This window comes from Lemur catta, chromosome 9, assembly GCF_020740605.2.
Source record: "Lemur catta isolate mLemCat1 chromosome 9, mLemCat1.pri, whole genome shotgun sequence".
NCBI lineage: Eukaryota > Metazoa > Chordata > Mammalia > Primates > Lemuridae > Lemur > Lemur catta.
The window spans coordinates 95,526,860-95,551,874 of record NC_059136.1 but is presented as its reverse complement, the minus strand read 5'-3'; the positions used below and the strand labels follow the sequence as shown (position 1 = coordinate 95,551,874).

At 46.0% G+C, this 25,015-nt stretch overlaps 1 protein-coding gene across 1 annotated transcript; it reads left to right on the top strand.

Annotated features, from left to right (window-relative positions):
- The first annotated feature begins 329 nt into the window (after positions 1-329).
- Positions 330-2,794, top strand: SOX17 (SRY-box transcription factor 17). The gene is made up of 2 exons (XM_045560995.1): positions 330-870; positions 1,480-2,794. Exons 1-2 carry the CDS (start codon positions 564-566, stop codon positions 2,412-2,414), a joined length of 1,242 nt encoding a protein of 413 aa, XP_045416951.1. The 5' UTR covers positions 330-563; the 3' UTR covers positions 2,415-2,794.
- The last annotated feature ends 22,221 nt before the right edge of the window (positions 2,795-25,015 follow it).

The following is a 25,015-nucleotide window of genomic DNA, read 5'->3' as shown; positions in this document are numbered from 1 at the left end:
ACTACTGAAACAAACTTGGCTCCTATAATAAAGATGAGTTTAAAGAGTAGACTGGATGCTTAATACGTCAATCTGAACTACCTTGGACAAGTACCTCTCTCCCCTGGCACAATCAGCACCCCCAGAAGGTTTTTTAGTAGTCTCCCTTTCCGGGCCGGAGAGGACGAGGCGCCAGAGCCCGGCAGCTCCAGCCAGTTTTCCCGAGGGCAGGTGTAGTCGGGGGAGGGGAAAGGGGCGGGCGTGGGGTTGAACTGGGACTTGGGACTCGGACCACGGGCTGGGCGTGGGCCTAACGACTCGGGCCGGCCCGCCCCTGCCGCTCCATTGGCCACATCTGTGCAGAAAAGGCCCCGCAGCTCGGGGGCGTCCGCAGTGTCTCTGGGTCAGCCGGGGTACTTGATTACGCTGTTAGCTGGGACAGTCGGGGATAGCAGTCTGCGGGTTCGGGCCGGGGGACCCGCGCAGCCCTCGGGGCATCTCCCCGCTTCGCTCCCTACCCCGTCCCCCAGGGTCGGGGGAGGCGGCGTGTCCGGCGGAGGGTTGCGGGGCAGGGCTGGAGAGCCATGAGCAGCCCGGATGCGGGATACGCCAGTGACGACCAGAGCCAGACCCGGAGCGCGCTGCCCGCCGTAATGGCCGGGCTGGGCCCCTGCCCCTGGGCCGAGTCGCTGAGCCCCCTCGGGGAGATGAAGGTGAAGGGCGAGGCGTCGGCGAGCAGCGGAGCGCCGACTGGGGCCGCGGGGCGAGCCAAGGGCGAGTCTCGCATCCGGCGGCCGATGAATGCCTTCATGGTGTGGGCTAAAGACGAGCGCAAGCGGCTGGCGCAGCAGAACCCCGACCTGCACAACGCCGAGCTGAGCAAGATGCTGGGTGAGTCCGAGCCGGGGACCCTGGCGGCCGCGCGCGCTAGTGCGAATCGCTGAGCCTCTTCCTTGACCCTAAAAGTGTGTTTTTTTTGCGGGCCTTCCTCCCGAGACCGGGGGTGTGCTGCGGCCAATTCCTTCCTTGAGGCCCTCCGTTCCCTTCCCGCTTCCCGCTCTACACTGTCCAAACCGGCTTTCGGCCTTGGTCATCAGTGCCTAGATTCCCCGGGTGGCCAGGGGCGCGGGTACGGTGGCTCTGGGAAGGCGGCTTCCAGGCACCCCTGGCCCTGAGTTGAGTCGGTCGTGCCCGGCCCCCGGCCCTTCCCAGGCTAGATGTCATTTTCAGTTTTTCGAACGACCGGGGGATGAGTGAGCTGGGAAGCCGCTTCCCGGAGACTGAAAGAAGGGACGGGTACTCTTAGAGGACGTGTCTTCCTCAAGTGTTCAGGCTTGACCTCCCAGACCTCCACTCGTTAACTTGACCCTATTCTGTTCCTCCTGTTGCAAATTCAAGGTCTGACGGGAGAAGTGGGGCCAGGTGGGGCCAGGTGGGGCCTGGAGCGGGAGCGCAGCCGGTAAGTCCCGCGCCCCTCTCCGCCTTCCCACGCCCCTGCAGGCAAGTCGTGGAAGGCGCTGACCCTGGCGGAGAAGCGGCCCTTCGTGGAGGAGGCCGAGCGGCTGCGCGTGCAGCATATGCAGGACCACCCCAACTACAAGTACCGGCCGCGGCGGCGCAAGCAGGTGAAGCGGCTGAAGCGGGTGGAGGGCGGCTTCCTGCACGGCCTCGCCGAGCCGCAGGCGGCTGCGCTGGGCCCCGAGGGCGGCCGCGTGGCCATGGACGGCCTGGGCCTGCCCTTCCCCGAGCAGGGCTTCCCCGCGGGCCCGCCGCTGCTGCCCCCGCACATGGGCGGCCACTACCGCGACTGTCAGGGCCTGGGCGCGCCCCAGCTCGACGGCTACCCGCTGCCCACGCCCGACACGTCCCCGCTGGACGGCGTGGAGCCCGACCCGGCCTTCTTTGCCCCGCTGCCCGGGGACTGCCCGGCGGCCGGCACCTACAGCTACGCGCAGGTCTCGGACTACGCGGGCCCCCCGGAGCCGCCCTCCGGCCCCATGCACCCCCGGCTCGGCCCGGAGCCCGCGGGCTCCGCAATGTCGGGCCTCTTGGCGCCCCCCAGCGCCCTGCACATGTACTACGGCGCGATGGGCTCGCCTGGGGCGGGCGGCGGGCGCGGCTTCCAGATGCAGCCGCAACACCAGCACCCGCACCAGCACCACCCACACCCGCCGGGTCCGGGGCAGCCGTCACCCCCTCCCGAGGCACTACCCTGCCGGGACGGCGCGGACCCCAGCCAGCACACGGAGCTCCTCGGGGAGGTGGACCGCACGGAATTCGAACAGTACCTGCACTTTGTGTGCAAGCCCGAGATGGGTCTCCCCTACCAGGGACATGACTCTAGTGTGAATCTCTCAGACAGCCACGGGGCCATTTCCTCGGTGGTGTCAGATGCCAGCTCTGCAGTATATTACTGCAACTACCCTGACGTTTGACAGGTCCCCATCTGCCCCAGCCCGCAGGCCAGAAGCAGTGTTACACACTTCCTGGAGGAGCTAAGGAAATCCTCAGCCTCATGTTTTGTTTTGTTTTTTTAAGTTGCCTTGGCGTATAATTTATGGTAATTTATTTTGTGTGCCACTTGAACAGTTGAGGGGGGGGTTGTGGGGTTTTGTTTAAAATTACTTCAGAGACTTGTTCCCCATAGTTGCATCGTCAAAACCCCATTTCCAAGTTCAAGTTAACCAGTTTCGGATGTGTCCCAAAACAACTTGCTCCATTTCCTGAAAATTCATTGATCATAGAAATTTTATTGTGGGTGTGTTTTTTTCGATCTTTTTAAAAATAAAATCTGGAATCTTGCTTTTTCATTCTATTAGTGAATCCTGCTTTTTCACTTTGTCACGCTAATCTTATCAAAACCAATTTTTAAGATCAATGTTAAGTATTAATACAATTAGAAGTATATAGTTAATTGTAAATTTCTCAGCTTACAACAGTAGGCATAAATGCCTTCTAGGTGAAGCCCTAAAAATGAACATTAGGATACTTAAGATTGATGCAATTGTTTCTGCCAGGGGAAAAAAGCCTCCTGGAATGAGCTTACTTTAAACATTTCAAGTAATCTTGAGTTTCTAAAATTTAATGGTTAATCTTATTTTCAATTCCAGTATATCACTTTAGCCAGAGGGTGGTGCCCAAGTAATTTCGGTTTTCTAGTTGAATCATAACTTCCTTGAGACCTGCCTAAAAAGCCTTTTGGATTTTTTTTTTTGGGGGGGGGTGCCTATCTGTATGACACTGAATCTTTACAGGCTCTCTTAATCTTTCAACACTGAACTTGCCTTTAATCCTCACATTTTTCCACCTTGGGAAGTGGTGTTGCTGGTTAAAAATAATTTGAAGGAGTCACAGGAACTGATCAAATTTAAATTTGCAATGTGAATTATTAATGAACCTTAGTATCTAATTTGAATAGTAATTTTTGTTTTTATATTTACATACATGGATGACTGCATTTCCTGACACCTATATTTTTAAATTTTAAGGAGGATACACGGATGATTTGTGTGTAGTGTGCTTTACAAATATGGCTAAAGCTGCAGCTTCAGTGACAGCCCGTCACTATCATTCCCTCACCAGGAAGAAACCGAGTTACCCACAGGGTTGCAAGCAGAGGATGGGGATTGGCCGCCACAATCTGCAGTGCTAATTGCTGTGGTGCTTCTCACCTTTGACAGATTGAGACATAAATGGGAAACAGATGACTTATAATGGGTGTTTCCTGTGCCAGATGCTTTTTCAATGCCATTCTGAACAGTTTAAGGCTGGATAAGCCTACAAGCTTAGGTTCACTTATCCCCATTTTGCAAGTGAGCAAAGCCCTCTCCTGCCACATCTATGATGTGGGCTACCTGTTAACAACATCTGTTCACTATTTTCCTTTGTGCCAGGGTGTGCTCATGGGCACTGGGAGAATTTCCATTCTGGTGGTGAGAAACTTTATTATTCTCCATACTGGTAGAGAAAAGGGATTGGAAGTTAGTTTCAAACATTTATATAGGAGAGATACCTGAGCTGAAAAGTTTGGCTGGCTTCTTTTGAAAAATGGCAGGGTGTTTGTTTTTTAGAAGAGATTCCTAGATTCTAGGAATGTGAGAGATAAAAGGTTTCAGTGAGGAAAGTTAAGTCTATTTTCTTAGGTATAACAGAGGCTGACTTTAAAAATGTAAAATTATTACAGTTCCCCCCAGGATTGTCATCTAATACAATTTATTTCTAGTGCCCTAGTATTTTCCACATTCTTTCTTCCTCTGACCCCAGATGGGTCTTTTCTCCTTCCAGCCTGAATTCCTTACCCAGGATGTCCCAAGAGTTCCCAGTAGAAAAAGTGAGCAGAGGGGCCTCACCTGCCCAGGTTCAAGGCCATGTTGCCCATTCAGATTACACTAGACTCAGCTGTACCCTTGACTGCTACTTTTCAACAATATTAAGATAAACAGGAAGAAGAGGAAGGGAGAAAAGAAAGAGAACTTCAGGGGGAAGGATCCAAAGTCCTGTTAAGTTACATTCATAACTATTCACCAGGTACAGGTGGGAAAGTAATAAAAGCTGAAATTGTTACAGTAATTTTAATGCTTTTACACAGATGGAGGGGTATTAGTCTTCACAAATAATTCTTGGGGGTAGGAGCATAAGGCCATTTCCTTCTCTTTCCTCAAGCACTCAGGTGAAGTGACCATAGGTACTAGCTAGTGATTGTTCTGTTTTGTTTTTAAATATTCATCTCAGTTTTTCACTGTTTTACTTTGGAAACAAATACATGAAGGATGCATTGCTCTTCCCGTCTCTATTTCTGATATACTTTAGAAATATGTGAGGAGGGCTGGGCGAGGTGGCTCATGCCTGTAGTCCCAGCCACTTGGGAGGTTGAGGCAGGAGAATCGCTTGCGCCCAGATTGTTGCAGTGAGCTATGATGATGCAACTGCACTCTAGTCCAGGTGACACAGTGAGACTGTATCAAAAGAAAAAAAAGGGAAAAAAAGAAAGAAATATGTTAGGAGGTAAGAATCCAGGCTGCTCTTATTGAGTTCTAAGCACCTAGATGTCTTGTTTATTTAAATTCAATTTAAGATGATAGTCTGAGGAAATCAAGAAATCCCTTCCTCAGGAACATGCACCCATGCACATATACCTAATATTTTAGGTATGATTTCAGGCAATTTGTGACCACTATTGGTCATAAATAAAGGGTTGTAGGAATCGAAACTCCTCAGAGTTAGAAGCCCTGATGAAAAAGGTTTGCTGGGAAGGATGGAACCCAAGCATCAAAGGAAAAAGGCAGTTTCCCTATATTTGAAAACACAAAGGAACATTTCAAGAGCCCTCCCATATTATTGGGTTCTCCCTTCCTGTGATATATGAATCAAGGAACATGGCGAGTAGTATATCCCTCTCAAAGTGTAAAAGAAACTCATAATGCCCTGCCAAGATGAAAAACGATCTTTTCCTTTGTATAGTGGTGGTGGTGGGAGCTAGTCTCCAACATGGGCCCCAGTAACTATACTTCGGTGTTCCTATGCTTGCATAATTCCCTCCCACACTTCACCTGGGCTGGATTTGCTACTCTAACCCGGTAGACTGTAATAGAAGTGATGCTGTGCAGCTCTCATAACAACTCTCAAGAAGGTTGGGCAGATTCTGTTTCTTGTGCTCTTGGGAGACCTGTGCTACTGCATAAAAAGTCCAGTTACCCTTAACCAAGGTGGGGAGGCCATGCGCAGACACCACAAGGCGGGGAGACTCCCTGCAAGGGGAGGGGGCTCAGCCTTCACTCCAGCTGTCTCCTGCCTGCCCCAAACTCAGAGTGCCAGAAGAATAAATACCCAGAAGGGCCCAGAGGCAATCCACAAGTTGTAGAGATTAAAAAAAAGTCATTGTTATAAGTCACTAAATTTTGGGGTACTTTGTTGTGTAGCAACAAATTAGTGAAACAGTTGTTATCCTTAAACCCTTTCTGATTTTTAAGTATAGGAATGTGGGCACTGGTGACAAAATCAGGAAAAGAGCTCTGGGGCCTGTCAGGGACACCATTATAGGCTATTAATAAAGTGAAAGTGAAGGGCAGAATGTAAAACTTGGACCCAGGTTTTGGACCCTCCATGACATCACCAAGTGCATAGACTCCTGTTTCTTCAAGCAGACTCAGATTAAGTGACCACAGGTACCAGCTAGTGATGTTTTTACAAATATATCAAATTTGTCTGAATTTTTTCTACTGTTTTATTTTAGAAGCAAATACATAAAAGATACATTGCTTTTCCCTCCATTTCTACTTTTGATGCATTAGAATTAAGTCAGAAGGTAAGAATCTAACCCTTTTATGGGCTAAGATATCCAGACTTCATGCCAGTATAGAATATACACACCTTTGAGGGATCCAGAAAAATGAGGAAAAAAGTATTTTTTTCCTCATGAGAACACTCTATTAAAGCCACCAGGTGGGTCTGATAAATTACAGATAAATTTATATAAGCGGCTAAGAGATGATATCACAATGAAACTGTTTTACTTATTCTTATCTTGGAAGATTATTGTACATTTAGTTTGTATCACACTGCAAAAGACATCACTTGAATTTGTGCTGATATTAGAAAAAGCTCAAATAAACAAAAGGAATTCAGAGAACATGGAAGGGGGTACAATGAACTCAAACCTATCACAGTCTAACATTTTTAAATGTCCCATTTCATTGTGTTTTTAATACTTAGAACTGTGCCTGCAACACGATATATGTTCAACATTCACTCCTCAGTTCCCCCACCCCAATTCCTCTTTGATTTGTTTGACAATAGTGGACAGGGAGAGGTATTTTATATCCATTATTTTGGCACAAATTTATTTTTGCTGCTTATGAGGTGCTTCCTTCTGGGTCCATGATATTCATCTCAAGAAAAATGGTGCAGATGCCCTTACCCTATCCCCCTCTGGAGTAGACTCAAATTCCTCTACATTATGAGCCAGTGGTGGACACTATTTCTTTAGGCCCTCTGGCCTGGGATCCAGCTGCATTTCCTCCTTCATTTTTCACTGTAGCACCTATCCCTACCCTCCTCCTAATGAGAAGGTTTCTGTGTGCTTTTTTTCTAAATTATCAAGCAGCTTTATGGAAATAAACAATTCAATTTGCACCGTCTCCCATATACGAACACTGATTAAACACTACTGGCATCTCTCCCAGCTTTGTTCAAGATATTAGAAAGTAAAATCTGTTAGTGAAGAGCCTCCCTAGTACATAACAAGTGCTAAATAAATTTACGTGATAATAATGATGGTCTCTAATGTAAAAGTTTCTCTGTAACTCAGGCACAAACAGCAGTTTGTCTGCAGAAAAAATTTTAAAATCTAACTATTCTTGCTGAAGAAATTTTAATTTTAAGAATCCTATTTCCACTTTAATCAAAGCCTTAAACTTTGCCAAATTTGGCTTCATAATAAGTATTCTCAAAATTGATGTTGCTCAAAAAGTTGATCTTGTGAGGTCATAGTCTGCGTGGAGATTCAGATAAGAATAAGCAGACATCAGTGGATGTGCTGTGGATCCCACTTCGCTGTGAGTCAGCGCCTTCCCATAAGCCTGACACCTGGTTAGACAAGGAAAAGAACTGTGGCAGGCACACACTAAGGCAGCCGCTTCCTGCTCTGTCTGATTCCTCTGGCTAAGGGAGAGCTCCCAGGGGCAGGGACTGTGTCACTTTCACTTTGTATCACCTGACCTGGCACTCGGTAAGTGCTCAGAAAACTGACGCAGTAACTTGCGTGGTAGTTGGTACCACAGTTTTCCACTGGGGCTTTTCAAGGGAACTCAGGAGTTCTTGCTTTGTCTCTCGCTTTTCTGTTTGAGATGTCACTCAAGTGGTTGTTATTCCTTTCTTTTGAATAATGTATCCAAACATAAAAATGTAACAATGCAAGACAATAAACTACTGGAGCAAGGAGTGGAGAATGACTGAATAATGCCAGGAGTGGCAATGCTCAAAAAGAAGAAAAATCTCTGCCAGAGGTTCACCTGGCTGGGCATCTTAGCTTTGTGAGTTAGGAGATGTCACCAACCTTTTCTGAACTCCAGTCTGCTCCTCTGTAAAAAGTGGGCATAATGATAAAAGCCTCGCTGGATTATTGAAGGGATTAGATGAGATTCTGCTGAAGGGGATGCTTTAGTGCCACAGAAAGTGATTGCCCCCACTCCATCTTTTGATTTCATTTATCTCTACTTCAGCTGACTTGGGGGGTGTTAATTACATTCTTCCACTGGGAAAGAGAAGACAACAGTAAACTCACCTCCTTGGGTGCTTTGCTTAGTGGAATGACAATTTTACAGCTTTGTAAGACTGTCTCTGTTCACTGGAGACACAGATCATCTGTGTTTTACTCTCCACTGTGGACAAGTCGGTCTCTTTGATTATAAAATGAGAATGGAAATAATTGTCGCTTGAAGAACTTTGTATAGAATGTCTCAGTACATATGAACTCCCATTTTGCATGGACGTCTCAAGGTCTTTATAAAAGGGACAGCTATTTGGAACACACTGAATACGAGATTGTTTCTGACAACGTTCACTTCTCCACCTTTCTGTCCATCCCCTCCTCCCACTAGTATGGTTTCTAAAGTCCTGCATCATATTTCCATACTATTTGCTTTTTTTTTTTTGAGGACTGAAGAGAGTCTGAATTCTTGAGGGTGAATCAGTAGAGTGTAATGGGGAGGACAGCAAATAAAGAAATAGATTCTGGCTTCCAGAAGTTCCAAGTAATGCTGAAATGTGATCCTCAGGCTTTTAAATCACTCAGTCCTCAGAAGTTATTTCTACAGGGCAATAGCCGATGGATTGATAAGAAGAAAATTCAGAGACACAGGGAAAAGGAAGGAACAATTTTATAGCTGCCCACTCTACAGTGGATTCTTCTGCTTTTTTAAAATAAATATTGGCTTGGACATTTGAACACAGGAGCAGGGATCGCAGGTATTCATACACATACCAAGAATATTAAACTGAAAAAGCTTACTGAGATTATAGGAGGGAGAAATAGAAAATAATTCAAGCTTTTAGTTTTGATAGAGAGACTGTGGCTATAGAAAATGTATAGTTTTTATTTATTCATTTAAAAAACAATTAAAAAAATTTAAATGATGCACATGCTTACAGAAAATTCAAAAACATTACAAATGGGCTTGTAATTTAAATAAACTGAGTTGTCAGAAGTTTCATCTCTCCCCAGCCCCAGTTCCACGGGTCAGAATCAATCTTTTTTTTTTTTTTCCTTTCCACTGGGCATTGCCTACATTAATACTTCTGCTTGTCTGGCAGTAATTAATATGCTATGCCTGCATGGCTAATTTTGAGTTTATAAAATGTAGACATTTACTTTCTGCTATGATAGCTAGAAATTTCCTGCTCTCCTCTGTCCTCCGATTGTGGTTTCATCCTTATTCCATTACCCCGTCCCCCCACCCTTCCCTGAAGCACTGCTCCCTTCTTCCGCAGAGATGGACATTTTTTGAGCGATAGGGGCGGGGGAGCACACGGAATATTGATGCATATGTCATATGAAAGGTATCTTTTCTTAAAAAAAAATAGGATTTCTATGGATCCCAGACAATCGGGACCGCTACCCGCCGTGGCTGTGACTGCACTTATTTCTTACACCGACTACGAAAGAGAAGTAGTTTTCCTAAAGCTTCACATAAAGGAAAAATGAAATCACGTAAAAAGGGCAACCCCCGCATCCCCACCCTCCTGCTCTCCGTGTCTCGGGCAGGCTGCGGCGGGTCCCTCCCGCGCGGGCACAGCCGAGCAGCCCGGGCGCGGGGGCCACGGGCGCCGCCCTCCCCTCGCCAGGAACCCGCACTCCTGCTGCTATTAACGCAGGGAAACATTTAAACAAGACTCTGGACCCACTTTAACTTGGAAGGTAAAAGAGCATAGGTTTAAAAGAGGAAAAAAGGCAGGAGTGTGGACAGAGGAGAGCACTGCCCGCGCCACCGTGGCCACCTCCGTAGCTAGGACGGAAAGACCGCGACGTCGTGCGTCGGCTCTGAGGCTTTTGAGCCCTTAGCTGTGTGTCTCGGAGCCGGGCGCCAGAGCAGCGCTCCAGAGCTCGGCCTGAGCCCGACTCGGAGGTTACGGCTTGGCTTGCGTACGCTTCAGGAGCCGGCCTGCCGCGCCACGGCTTCAGAAAGTCCCAGCGTGACATCCGGACCGACTTTCCTCCTAGGAGGGGAGAGAATTCGGGTCTCGGCGTGTTTTCTGTTGAGGGGAAAATAAAACTATAACCCGCGGCTGCGCTTTAGAGAACGGGTGGCTGCCCGTTGCGATGCTCGGCGCGGGAGTTCTCGGCCGCACAGGTGCAGCCTGGAGGCGGGGGCCCCGGATCTCTGTGGGCCACATCTTTGAAGAAAAGGCCCCGCGACCCGGAGGCGTCCGCAGTGTCGCTAGGCCAGGACTGGCCTGGAACGTGGGCAACAGGTTCGGACCGGGAGACCCGCGCGGCCCTGGGGACATCTCCCTGCCTCCCTCCCCACCCCCTCCCCCCGGGTCGGGGGAGGCGGCGGGTCCGCGGAGGGCTGCGCAGCAGGGCTGGAGAGCCACGAGCAGCCAGGATGCGGGATACGCCAGTGACGACCCGAACTGGACCCAAAGCGTGCTGCCAGCGGTGATGGCCGGGCTGGGCCCCAGTTCCTAGGCCGAGTCGGGAACCCTCTTGAGGGACATGAAGGTGAAAGGCGAGGCGTCGGCGAGCGAGCAGAGAGAGCTGGCCTGGGCCGAGGGCTGAGCCAAGCGCGAGTCTCGTGTCCCGCGTCTTCCAGGTGTGTCTAAGGTGGAGCTCCAGCGGCTGGCAAGCGACCCCCGCCCCGCTAGACGCCCAGCTGCGCCCGACGCCGGGGGAGGCGGAGCGCGGGGGACAGAGGCGCCGAGAGCGGAGGACGTGGGAGGGGTGGGCTTCTGCGGCGGAAGACGCCGGGCTCCGGCAAAGTCGCACTGGTGGGTCCGTGGCTCTACCTCTGAGAACTCTCCGTATGTAGTGAGTTTTTGCCTTTAGAGAAACGATTGACTGGCAAGTGCAAAATCGTCTTGGGGAGTGGGAGATGAAATAAAACAAAAAGGTTCAAAACCAAATTGTTAATCATCTCCGGGTATAAATGATAACAAATTTTGAGGTCTTGGGAAAGATTTTAAGGTGCCCTCTAATCAGGCCAGATTCACTAAAAAAGAAAACTCGAATAACCATTTTCCAAGTTACGGAAAGAGAGAGCGAGAGAGAGCGAGCGCGCACTGTATTCCCTTTTCCTTTCTCAGGTAAGGAATTGAGAGATGGAGGTACTGACTTACTACAGATAAAACTGTTGTCCATCCACGGAGCTGGAAATGCATTCAACAGCACCTTTCATAAAGAAAACGATTAAGCTTTAGAATTTCATGCTAGCCAGATTGTAGTCTTGAACTCTTTTTTGTTGCTAACACTTGAATTAGAAAAGCCGGGAGAGAGTGGCCTCTACTTGTGAACAGTTCAGCTTCAGTCTTGTGAAGTTAAACGGGAGAGGTTTTCTAAAAAATTTTTTCTAAGAGAAGGAATAAAATGGCAGACTTTATTTTCATAAAATCAATGTAAAGTCCGTGTCTTCTGCATAAAATAGCTTTATTTAAAATTATTTACTTTTTAAATAAAACTTTAAACAGTTTATGAAGAGAAAACAAAGTCATTCCTGCCCCAGTCCCAATTTCAGAGGTAGACTGCTCTCAGCATCCTGTGTTCCCTGGCACCCATTTTCTCTCCATCCGCATGGTAGACACAGGAATCCACCTCCCCCATGGGATCACATTTTCCTACTATTCTGAAACTTGCTTTTTCAGTTAACAGTATATATTTGGCGGCCTTTATTCCTAGAAGATGGCCTTCCATTTACTCCTGATGGCCTTCTCCCCTCTTCCGTGGGTTCAGCCCCACTCGTCCAGTCTCCAGTCCAATTAAGTTTACATCTGTGACTTAATCCTTTCATGTACAGTTTGAACCCTAGGACGGCACACTCAATCAAAAACTGAGTTTGTGCCTAAGAATGGACAGTACTTGTACTTAAATATAGAGGACTCAGTGTTCTTTTTTGGGAGCACATTTCACTCAACAAGAAAAGGGGTAGAAATTGTGCACGCCCTAAGTACAATCTTTTACAAGACCGGTTCTTTCTGTATCTCAGCGGTGCTGGTAGCGAGAGGTGCAGAGAAAATTTCCGGAGTGTTACTCTTTCCCGGAGAACTGTCCCTCAGTTGCCTGCTTACAGAGGGGCAGGAGTTGACCTGTCACAATGCCTTGTTGGTATTTCCAGGACCCCAATATTAAGGCTGAGACGCGCCACAAAAAGCTGATTCTGTCCAGGAGGTGAGATCTGTCCCAATAATCGTAGGCTGATAAAGTCCTTGCGGTCCCTGTTCCGCATCGCTTCCCAGTTTGGCGTAACGTCCACTACCACTCTGTCTTCGTTTGGATTGTGAAGTGTGGGGGGCACCGCTTTGCAGGCTTCCCGCCGGCTTGGGAGATTTGGGAGGCGCCTGCGCTTTGTGACTTAGGAAGCGACCGGGTCCCCAGCAAGGCGAGTGCGGGCGGAGGAGCTGCCTTCCCCGGGGAGGCACCGCTGAGCTGGGGTCCTGAGGGAACAGACCAGCCAACAGGACCGGCCTCCCAGCCGCAGGTGGCCTCGTGGCCTAGGCCTGCCCTTCCCCAAGCAGGGCTTCCCCGAGGGCCCGCCGCTGCCACCCCCGCACATGGGCGGCCACTGCCAGGGCCTGGGCGTCCCCCGCTTGACTGCTACCCGCTGCCCGCTCCCGACACGTCCCCGCCGAACTGCGTGGGGCCCGACCCGGCCTTCGCGGCGGAGCTGCGCGGGGACTGCCCGGAGGCCCGCACCTGCAGCTCCGCGCGGGTCTCGGACTACGAGCCCGCGGCCCCTCAATGCCAGGCCTGCTGGCGCCCCCCAGCGCCCTGCGCGTGTACTACGGGGCGAAGGGCTTGCTGGCAGCCGGCGGCCGGCGTGGCTTTCAAACGCTGTCGCAGTAGCAGGAGCGGCACCCGCCAGCCAGCTGTCACCTTCTTCCGAGGTGCTGCCTTCCGGGGACGCGCGCACCCCAGCCAGCTCCCCGAACTCCCTAGGGACAGCTGAGTTGCCGGTGCCGACCTTAACCTCCTGTTCTGTCCTCTGAGTTGCGTCGCCAGTTTACCGTGTATTTTTAAAACTGTCAGAATATAGGAAATATTCTTTCTCAGAATGAATTCTCCAATAAGAGCAACGTTTAACATTGCTGACATCTCAGAGGAGGCAATGCAAAAAAATGCACTCTGCTTAAGCATATACAAACTCAATCTATTACCATTTTCTATTTATGCACATTATTTTTTGCATTAAAGTTTGATTATTTGTAAAAAGTGTAAAATTAATGGACTATGGTGGAAAGAACATTTTTCCTTCAAAAGTTATCTCATTCCAACTAGTTTTAAGCATTTTACTAACATTATTATAGAGTATTGTCTACATTTCAAGTCTTCTCTAAATTTCTTGGTTATTGATGTCTTTGTAAATTTGAAAATAAAGCCTTTTTAAAAAATTCTGTGCTTATGTAGATTTTATATTCTGCAAAATTAAATGAAGTGTGTCAGGATCTCAAAGGAAAAAGATGACATACTTAAAATGGATGATTGAAGAAAAAGCAATGAATAGTTAGTCTATATACTTAAAGTCCCCAGGGCACCGGCAGCTCAAAGCAACACTCCCCAGCCCTGATGGCGAAGCAGCCCTTTGAACCCCGGTGACCATACCTTGAGGAGTTTTGCCAGCCAGGAGCTGTGACTTTGGGAAGAGCAATGAAGCTAACTGTGGCCCAGAAGAATGGGTTTAAGAAATAAATCCTAGGGAAAATCCTGCTGCTCTCCTGGTTTCCCGGCCAAACCTGACCCCCAAATCAGAGGACAGGAAGCCTGTGGATGCAGCCACCCAGAGAAGAGGGGAGAGTGTATCTACTGGGGACACCCAGTTGAATGGGCCAGGCTTTCCCATAAGCAATTCTACAGGAGGGGAGTTTAGCTTAGCACCTGAGAATGAATTGAGTAAAACCAACTGCCATCCCATGTGTGTGAAGTGTAACGGATGGTAGGAGGGAATCTTCTCATTCTCAGGAAGTTTATGGTACAGGTGGGGGCCCAGGAAAAAATGAGTAAGAACACATTGTCAGGCAGAAGGTTCCTCTCTTACTTTTTCTGGCTGACATCACTTCCTAGAAAACTTGGGTGACACCCTCTTAGGAGCTTGTGCTTTGCCCCTTAAGATGTTAGGAGTTTGAAATACTAGTCTCCAATGAGGCTTTTTCAAAGTTTCAAAGTTTAGAGTACTTGGGGATGAGCCACATTAAAATAGAATTGATTAATAAATTCCATTCTCCATGATAAATATAGAGCTCATGTCTTGTTATCTATCATACTGCTATTTAAGATTTTGAACAAGCCTGGATATTTCCAGACCAGAAATCAGTTTTGGTTTTCAGAAGAGCTTTGTACCATTTGGGTGCTTTCCCCAAGAATCAGTGATGTGGGTGTTGGGCGAATGATTTTCATAGAAGAGCTCTAAAATGAGCTTTTCAGGAAGCATGTTTGTGGTCAAAAGTGCAGCTACCTGGATTCTAGTTAAATAAATTTCAAAATGAAATACTTTAACACCTACATGAGGAGAACTGGGGACAGAGATCCCCGTTTGTCCCTGTAGATGGGATGTGCTGGTGGCATTTGTTAGTATCTTCCCAGCAGAACTTTGGTTTTCCTTCTGGAAAGTTGCCTTTCCAGGACCCTCAACCATGAGGTCTGCTTGCAGGTCACTCTTCTCAGGTGAGCCTGCATGTCTCCAGCCTGTCAGCATAGCCCAACCCACCGTTATCAAGTTAAAGGATGAGCAGGTGACCCAATTCAGAGCCAAAAGAAGGGGAGTGACTAGAAGAGCCCTCCTAGGACACACTGGGGTGATGGTAACTGTCATGCCATTTTGCTCACAAAGAGGAGGGTGGGGATGCCACTGAGTGGAGTGTGGACATGAAGCCATGGTAGTGAGAGAGCAGGGACATGAGAGAACCTGGATCCCAAGTGACAGTCTCTGAACCTCCTAGTCAAGGCTCATGGGAGGTGAGCTGTACCTCTGACTGCTTCAGTTATATGAGCAAATACAGTTCATTTGCTGTTTAAACTCCTTGTGTTGGTTTTTCTCTCACTTGAAACAAAGTTATTCATAACAGATAACCAAGGGATAAGGTAGGCTAGAGACATGATTTCTAATTGCTCTGACTAGAAGAAAATACCAAATATGGGGACTTCTTGAACCAGAGGCATTTGCTGGGGAGACCATTTAGATATGCTGAATCTCAGACTGTCTCTTACTTCTGCATTAGATTGGTCTATGCATGCAGATCTCCTGGAGATTTTGCTGAAATGCAAAAATAGAATAGAGCCCAGATTCTGTGCTTCTAACAAGTTCCCAGGGGAGGTTGATGAACCACACTCTGAGTGCAAGGCCTTGATCCACACTGAGTTTTTAGGGACCATTCTTAACCTAAAACATGCCAAGTTCAGAAGAGACACCCAAGAGCCATTTCAGAAAGGTCACTAGAGTGGAGGGTTAAGGTCATTTCTTTCTTGCCAGCCATCTCTGCTCTGCTCCTCACCTCTCCACAGCCTGCCCTCCTGACTCCACCAGGGGCATGTTTCCTTTCTCACAGTCTTATCAACAGTCAAGGTAGAACTGGGCCGATCTGAGTTGCCAACACATGCACCATGTTGGTGGGCAGTGAGCAGCTCATCACCCTATGCGTTTCCACTGACCTCATGCCAACTTTGTTATTGTTTAATGTTACATGAATATGTTTCTGGTTGGCTTGTCTCTCTTACTAGATTAGAATCAGACTCTTCCAGTAATACAACATAGTAGAATATTAGATACTGAGTCTCACTACCTTCCCTAAGCCAGTGATTCTCAAAGTAGGCTGCAGGCTGGAACCAGCAATAGCTTTAAGAAAAGACTGAGGCCCAGTCTGGTCCCCCGAGATTCTGACTTAATTGGTTTGGCCTGCTGTTAGGGAGATTGAATTTGAAAAACTCTTGAGGTGATGCTAATTTTGGCCATTAAATAGATAAATATATGGATATCATGGAGCTACCCAAGAAGTCAGTTCTTTATTTAGACATTGATTTCATCAAATGTTTGTTGAGCATCTATTATATCCCAGACATTGTGTACTGTCACCAAAGATAAACAAGGCACATGCATCCCTGTCCTGAAGGAGCTTGTGGTCGGGTAGGAGGGAAAGATATGTAGACAAATCATTTTAATGGTGTGTTCAGTGTAATAACATAAAGTGTAAAAATTATCCTTCTGGCAGAGGCAGAGTGATGGATTCTGTGTGAAGGGGCATGGGATAAAAGTAACAATGGCTGACATTTATCGAGCACTTACTTATTTAGGGAGCATGAAGGCCTGTAGACAGTACTGATGTTTGTGTGAGGCCTTGAGGGAAGAGAGAACCCAGTGGGGAAGATGGGTGGCCTACAAAGTGGCGAAGATGTTTCTGGGTTGCATTTGGGGGAGATGGGGGTTGGGGGGAAGCTGAGAAGGGTCACTTCTGTTTTTCCTGTAAAATCAGAGTGGAGTCAAGACCTGAGAGGGAAAGGTGGGGGGGCGGTGTCCGGGGGCTGGGGTGGACCTGAGAAGAGAGTGAGCCCCGTGCTCTGCACTGCAAAGACCCTGCTGAAGGTGGGTCTCATGGATTGGCTTCCACCTTCAGCCATGTGATGCATGATCAGACACTCCCATGCAGAGAGAGAGAAGAGATTGTAGGATTTGTTCAAAGCTGGGCTTTCAGCAGCAGCAGTGAAGGCAAGCGAGACAAGAAGCAGGAGTGAAGCAGGGAGTGCAGGTGAGGTCCTGGCTAAAGAGTTCCATGGAGATGAGGAGGGAGGAAATGAAATCTGGAGAGAGCTGTTAGGCTTGGGAATAAGGGAGGGAGAAGCTAGGACCAAAGGAGAATGGATCAGAGGAGATTTCAAAGACAAGGTGACCACAGTGTACAAGGCGTGGCCATGGCCGGGTGGGGCTGCTGAGGGGGCTGCTGAAGGTCAGTGGAGTTGGGTACCTTGGAGGTGGAATGGATCCCCCATGTGCAACCTCAAGTCCCCCCTGGTGGGAGGAGGAGGGGAAGGAAGGCCATGAGCCCCTGTCTACACAATTCATGAGACACCCCACCAGTGGGTTCACCATAGGGGGGAAAATGTGTCCAGTGGGAGTGGATTTGAACAAATCATTTAGGATAGAGAGGGAGGTACAAGAGAACACAAGGGACATGCCACTGAAATGCAAAACAGAGCGATGGTGAAACAGGAAGATCCACTCAGCTTGGAAAATATTGAAGAAATAGGGGCAGAGGTTCCCAGTGATTAAACGAAGGCTCACACATGCTTCTGGGAAGCCTGGAGATGGATTTTCTTTGTTTGTTTGTTTAGAGGTAAAAGATCTAGAGTTCAGAAACTTTGCTCGAGGAAACAGCTGAACAGTAGCAGTAGCAGCCCAAGGCCAAGCAAGAGCAGATCTCTTATCCCGAGTTTGTGATTGAAGGTAGGCTTTACAGATAAGTGTGATTAGCAATGCACTGCTTCTGAGAACTTCCTGTTACAATTAATTGTTCTGCATCAGTAGGTGCTAAACTTTAAAAATCATTATTTAAAAAGCATTTTTCTCAGTCAGCTCAACCTTGGTGGCTTGAGGCAAAGCCCCATTGGCAGGCATTAGTTAAGGTTCGCTCAGCCTGGAAGGTGCTGACGTCCCTCCCAAGCCGAGCCTTCCTTTATCCTATTATTGAGCAAAATGGCCCGGCTCTTTATCCGCAGGCACAAGGACAACACCCTATGTCAAGAGGGGCACTATCCGACCGGAGATAGAATGGAACTTCAGAAGGTGCTGGTTTCCCAGAAGTTCCCAGGCGGAGGGGGGCTGCGCGCGGGCTGGGGACGTGCACTCTGGGGCCCTCCTCCTCCTCCTCCTGAGAAGTCCAAATACACGGCACAGAGACCCTGCAAGATGTCTCCTACTCGGAGACACGCAGAGCCACCCAAAGACCTTCAAGGACAGAAGCTGCGCCCCCAGAGCAGGGGCCCGAGCATCCTCCGACCTCTGCTCTGCGGCCGGCGGCGCCGGAGCGAAGGCGGGGTCGGTCCCCGCGGGGAGCGCGCTGCCCGGGCTGGGGCGTCGGTGTTCGCAGCGGAAGGAGACCTTCCTCCTCCCGAGTGGGCCCCGCATCCTGTTCGCTGGAGGACTCACAAAAGGGCCAGAGCGGGCTCTCGGCCTTTCTCTCCCCAGCTTTTCTCTCTGGGCCGTATCACCGGGGCCTTTTCGGAACTGTAGGCCCTGAGACCATCTAAGGGCTCAAGGACTCCGCGGTGTGAGCGAGTCCCCCTGCGCTATATATAGTGAGGGCCCGCACACCCTCTCCCGTCGCTCGCATTGTTTGGCCCTGCTTGAAAGCATGAACAATCTCTCCCAGGCACTCCCTGTTTTCACTTCCCCCTGGCCACAGGGCCCCTCCTCTGTCTGACCCGTGGGGGTCAACATCCTTTCTAGCTGATCCACCCCACTTCCTCCCTCAGGCCCGGCTGAAGGCTGTTTTTTAACTTCAGGGGTTCCTGGAGAAGTGTTTCCTCTGCCCCTCCATTATCACATCACACATACTGGATTCAGGGTCTTGGGCTATTGGAGATTTGGAAGCAGAAAGATCGGTGTGAGTCCAAACCTTGGGAAAGAACATTATGGAGGAGGCGGGACCCGAAAAATCCATTGGTGGAGGTGGGCAAAGGGCCACCAAAAATAGGGAAAGAGACAGGAGTTCTTGGTGTTCTGGGCGCAGTGGAGACAGCAGCCCCAGCGCCTTTCCAAGGCTTCTGAGGGGCTCAGAAGACAGTTAAGGCAAGTAGCAAACTTGGGCAGGGCATGGGCTGCACAGGCAGACAGACCCGGGGTCCCATTATGAGCCAGGCTAGCTGGCTATGTGACCCAGGTCTGTTTTCTCACGTGTAAACTGTGGGTAATAATAACTACCTACAGGGTCACTACAAGGATTGGAAATATTTCCATAGCGCCTGAGTGACGATGTTAGGAGATCTGTGTATCTGTGTTCCTCCGACGGGCGTTTCCAGGGGGCAGGGGCAGCTCAGGGGGAGAGGGAGGGCAGGCTTCTGCCCTGCCAGCCTGGCTGTCTACCTGATGCAGCCTGAGCCTCCTGAGTAACCAGTTTATTGAGAGTCTTAATTCACTGCGACATACACACAAAAAGGTTTTATTTTTCTCCAAGTGCAGTTTTAACTATGTTCTCTTAAATCTCCCCGTCTTGCCCTTTAATGATCTCTGGGGAATGTTTTATTACTTTCTAGTTACTTTTAGTTGTTAAAATCTAACTTCATTTATTTATTTTGAAAACTAGGAATGCAAAAAGTCAATCCTCTGTAAAGCCTCAATCTTGTTTTAAATCTTATCCTTCTCTTCCCCTCCCTGAAGGCTTATGCTGGGACCCTATCTATTGGTCACAGAGGAGGAGGAGGGACTCCCCTCTCTCTTTAAGGTGGCCCCTGCTGGGTGTGTGCTGAGAGGGTGGAAGGGGGGAGGAAGGAGAGGGAGAGTAACTAGTGTCACAGTTACTTATGTGGTGGTCACTGCTATAGTTCTCTTGGGTGCTTTTCCGCAAATCATTTCCTGGATTGAAATTCCCCATGTGGCAGGATCTGATGCTCTCATGGGCCACAGGTGAATGCTTTAGGGGGTGCCACATGGCCCAGTGTGGGAGACGGGCTGTGGCTTTCCTCTTCCCCATCCACCTCTCCTCTCTACTCACTACACTGGGCAGTAAACCCACAGCCTCTGTGCTGGGGCCCTCACCTAGAAGGCAGTTTTCTTTGTGGTGCACCAGCAAGATGGCTAGCGCATGGCCCCTTTCCATGGTGTCTACTTAACACTCCCGGAGGTAGGGAGAGTGCGCCCGCTACCCTCTCCTGGCCCTGCCACTCCCCTGAATTCTCCTTCCCTCCTTTAGGTAAGATCATCAAGTCTGATTCTTAGACATCAAACCAGAGACCAGAGTTCAATTATCTTTTATTGCATCCTTTCGACCTCTGTCTTCCTTTTAAAAATGTATTTAACTTAAAATTACTTATTATGTAATATGTAAGACATTCAAAATTACACAATATAACAGCATATATCAGATATCAGATACTTGTTCACCACCACTCATCATAAGAAACAAAACATCTTCTACAGTTAAATCCTCTGGACACCTTTATATAATACTATGTGTGGACTGTGTTCATCACGACTCTTTGTTTGCACATGAAAGAAACCCAACTCTGACTGGCCTAATAAAAAGAGGGGAAGTATTGGCTATGTAACTAAGCCATGGAAGGGGCAAGTAGACATCTTCCACTCTTCTCATCTGAGCTTCTGTTGGCATGTTGGCTGCATTCCTATAGGCTATGGATCTCCACAAGACTGGATCCATTGTGACAGCTCTTTCTAGCTCATCACCAGACAGGATATGTCCTCTCTGCCAGCTCCAGCCAGAAAAATTCAGGGAAAGTCATATGCCTATTCTTCAACCAATTATTGTGCCTCAGGGGACTGGGTATCAGGGATAGGTATTTTATATCCAGAAAAATTGGAGACAGGATGCTCAATACTAATTAATACCCACTATACAGATCCACTTCATTCTTTAAAATGCTTCATTGTATTCCATTTCAGGGTTGTGCCATTCCTTATTTGGCCAATTTCTATTAGTGGATACTCAAGTTGTCTTCAGTTTTTTTCCTGTTATGAAAAATGCTTCCAACAAAATTCTTTTATTATCATGAGCATGTGTAAATTTTTTTTATAAGATAAATTCCTAGAGGTGGAATTGCTGCCAAATGGTATGTATGTTTAAAAAAATTGATAGATATTGTCAAATTGCCTTTTAACTACACTTCTACCAGTAGTATAAGAAAATGTTTGCTTTCCCACACTCCCATCAGCATCAATGTGTGGGTTAACTTGTGCTGCATAAAAAGCTATCCTAAAATTTAGGAGCTTAAAACAACAACCATTTATTTGCCCACCATTCCATGTGTCAGCAATTTAGTCAGGGCTCAGATGGGATGGCTCATCTGTGTTGAACATGGTGCTCCACTTTTACAGTCAGCTGGAGATCAATGACCTCCCTAACATGTCTGACAGTTGGCTGACAGATGCAGATAACTGGGCTATTTGGTATTTAGCATGCAATTTGTAATTATCAGCTAGCATGCTGTTGGTGGACACTGGATTCCCAAGAATTGCAAAATAGTAAGTCTCATTGCATGAGTACTTTTCAAGCCTGTGTTTGAGTAACATTTGCTAATGTTCCGTTAGCCAAAGCTAATGATCAAGACCTGATCAAAGGAGTGGAAAAATAAACTACATCTCTTCATGAGAGAAACTGCAAAATATTGTGGTCATTTTTGCAGTCATCGTAGCCAGATTATATCATCCTGTTAATCTTGGTCAATATGACTGGTAAAAAATGAAATCTCCTTCTCTTAAATTTTACTATTATGATTGATTATTTTTATATTTGTGCTCATTATTTTTGTTTATTATGTAACTTGACTGTCCATATTTTTTCTTTTTTTTTTTGAGACAGAGTCTCACTTTGTTGCCTGGGCTAGAGTGAGTGCCGTGGTGTCAGCCTAGCTCACAGCAATCTCAAACTCCTGGGCTTAAGCAATCCTTCTGCCTCAGCCTCCCGAGTAGCTGGGACTACAGGCATGTGCCACCATGCCTGGCAAATTTTTTCTGTATATATTTTTAGTTGTCCAGATAATTTATTTCTATTTTTTTTAGTAGAAACGGGGTCTCGCTCAGGCTGGTCTCGAACTCCTGACCTCAAGCTATCCACCCGCCTCGGCCTCCCAGAGTGCTAGGATTACAGGCATGAGCCAGTGCTAGGATTACAGGCATGAGCCACCGCGCCCGGCCTGACTGTCCATATTTTTGTATAGGGTGGAAATTAATCAATTATGTCACAACACTTAACGTGTAATCTATTCTTTTCCCATTGAATTGAAATATCATTTTTGTCATATATTAGTTCTCTCATATAAATACTTGGATTTGATTTGTTCTGGGTTCTATATTTTTTCTCTACTTTATTTCTATTTGTTAATTCCTGCCAATATCTTCAGTCTGTCTTTTTAATTTTTTAATTTTTTAAGACACAGAGTCTTGCTAAGGTGCCCAACCTTGAACTTACAGGCTGAAGTGATCCTCTCACATCATCCTCCTAAGTAGCTGGGATTACAGGTGTATACCACTGTGCCTAGCTAATATCTTCAGTCTTGATCACTTTATAGTATGCTTTAGAATATGGTAAGGCAAACCATTCATTATTATTTTTTTATTTTTTTGAAACAAAGTCTGGCAATTTTGCCCAGGGTTGTCTCAAACTCCTGGGCTCAAGAGATCCTCCCACCTCAGCCTCTGGATAGCTGGAATTACACACATAAGCCATCGTTCCTGGCTAGTATTATATCTACTCTTCTTATTTTAAAATTTCTTTTCTATTAATGAACATTTATTCTTCTATTTAAAGTTAAAAATCATATTTGTCCAGTTTAAACAGAATTGGAATTCAAATTGGCATCATAATACATTTGTATGCTACTTTTGGAAAGATTTATATTTTTGTGATGCATTCCCATCTAATATTCCCCAAACTGATCTAAAGATTCAATGAAATCCCTATTCCAATTCCATTTGCCTTTTTTGCATAAATGAAAAACTTGATCATAAAATTCTTATGAAAATACAAGAGTCCCCAAATAGGTAACACAATCTTGGAAAAAAAATGTTGGAGGATTTACATTTCCTGAGTTCAAAACTTAACACAAAGTTACAGTCTGGTATTTACAATTTAACAATAAAAGGACAAATAACACAGCTTAAAAATGGGCAAAGGGTTTGAATAGACTATTTTTTTTTTGTACTGTCTCTGTCTGGTTTTGGGATCAGGATAATACTAGTTTCATAAAATGAATTCAGAAGACTTCTCTTTTCTGTTTTTTGGAGAGATTGTGTAGAATTGGTGTTACTTCCTTTTGGATTGTTTGAGAGAATTTTCATGTGAAACCATCTGGGTCTGGAGATTTCCTTTCTGGGAGATTCTTAAATTATAAATTCAATGTCTACAACAGTTACAGTATTATTCAAATAATCTGTTTCATATTGTATGGTAGTTTGTGTTTTTCAAGGAAATGGTCTATTTCATCTAAGTTTGCAAACATATTAATATCTTTATAGAATTATTCATAGTATTTGCTTGTTATCCTTTTGATATCTGCAGGGTCTGTAGTGATAGTCCCTGTTTCATTCCTGATATTATAGTTTGTATTTGCTCTCTTTTTTGTCAGTCTTGCTAGAAGTTTGTAAGTTTTATTGATCTTTTCAATAAAAGTTTTTGCTTCATTGATTTTCTTGATTGTTTTTCTGTTTTTAGTTTTGTTGATTTCTTACTTTTCCCCTGTAGTTAAGATGTCATTTTTCTCTAACTGGTTTTAATAGTTTTCCTTTTTCTTAGTTCTTAGTTTAATTATGTTGTGTCTTGGCCTGAATTTCTTTGAGATTATCTTGTTTGGAGTTTGCTCAGCTTCTTGAATCTGTAGATTTGTGTCTCTTGACAAATGTAGGAAGTTTTCAGTTACTAATCTTTCCATTAATTTTTCAGCCTTGTCTTCTTGCTCTTCTCCTTCTGGGACTCTGACTATATGAATATTAGCTCATCATTTATAATCCCTTAGGTCCCTGAGACTGGAGACTATTCATTTTATTATTACTTTTTTGGTCTATTTTCTCTTTGTTGTTTACATTTGGTAATTTCTATCATTCTATTTTCTAGTTCACTGATTTTTTTCCTCTTTCTTCTCTGTTCTGCTGATGAGTCCATCCACTGGGCTTTTTGTTGTTGTTACTGTATTTTTCAGTTCAAGATTCCCCTTTGGTTCTTCTTTTTATCTTCTATTTCTTTGCTGAAACCTTTGACTTATTTTCTGAGGCTTTATGTAATTTCATTTGTTTCAAGCATGTTTGTATATATTCATTAAAATATTTTTATCATGACTGCTTTAAAATCTTGGTCAGATAATTTTAACATCTCCGTCCTCTTGGTGTTGGCTTCTATTGATTGTCTTTATTTATTAAAATTGAGATCTTACTAGCTCTTGGTGTGAGAAAAGAGTTTCATTTGAAATTTGGACATTTTCATGTTATATTATTATATGAGACTCTGGATTTTATTTAAACCTTCTGTTTCAGCTAGCTTTCTTTGATACAGCTCTGGCAGGATAAAAGAGGGTGTCCTCCTCAGTAGTGCCAGGTGAAGGTGTAAGTCCTAATTATCTTCCTTTATAGAAGTTCTTGATATCTGGTGAGCAATTTCGTCCAACTTGTTCTTTTTCAAAATTATTTTGTTTAGTTTGGCCCCTCCATATTCCATCTGAATTTTAGGATTGGTTTGTCAAATTCAAAAAAATACTTGTGATTAAATTTTTTCAACTTTATTGAGACATTAATTCATATAAAACAAATGCAGTCACTTTTAGTTTACAGTTTGATGAGTTGGCAAGCATATATTATATATCCACATTACTATCAACTGTCAATGTATTTAATACTCCAAAAGATTCCTTATGCCCCTTTTCTATGCCCAGGCAACCATTGATATGGCGTCCTGTCATGTAGATTAGATCTGGGTTTTTACTAGAATTTTATACATATGTAATAATATTAAATTTACTATTTTATGTTTGGCTTCTTTTATTCAACATAATGTTCTTGAGATTCGACCATGTTAATGAGTATATCAGTTGTTCTTTTCATTTTATTGCTGAGCAGTATTGTTTATCTATTCATCAGCTGATAGGCATTGGGGCTTCACTATTATAAAGAAACCTGTTATAAAC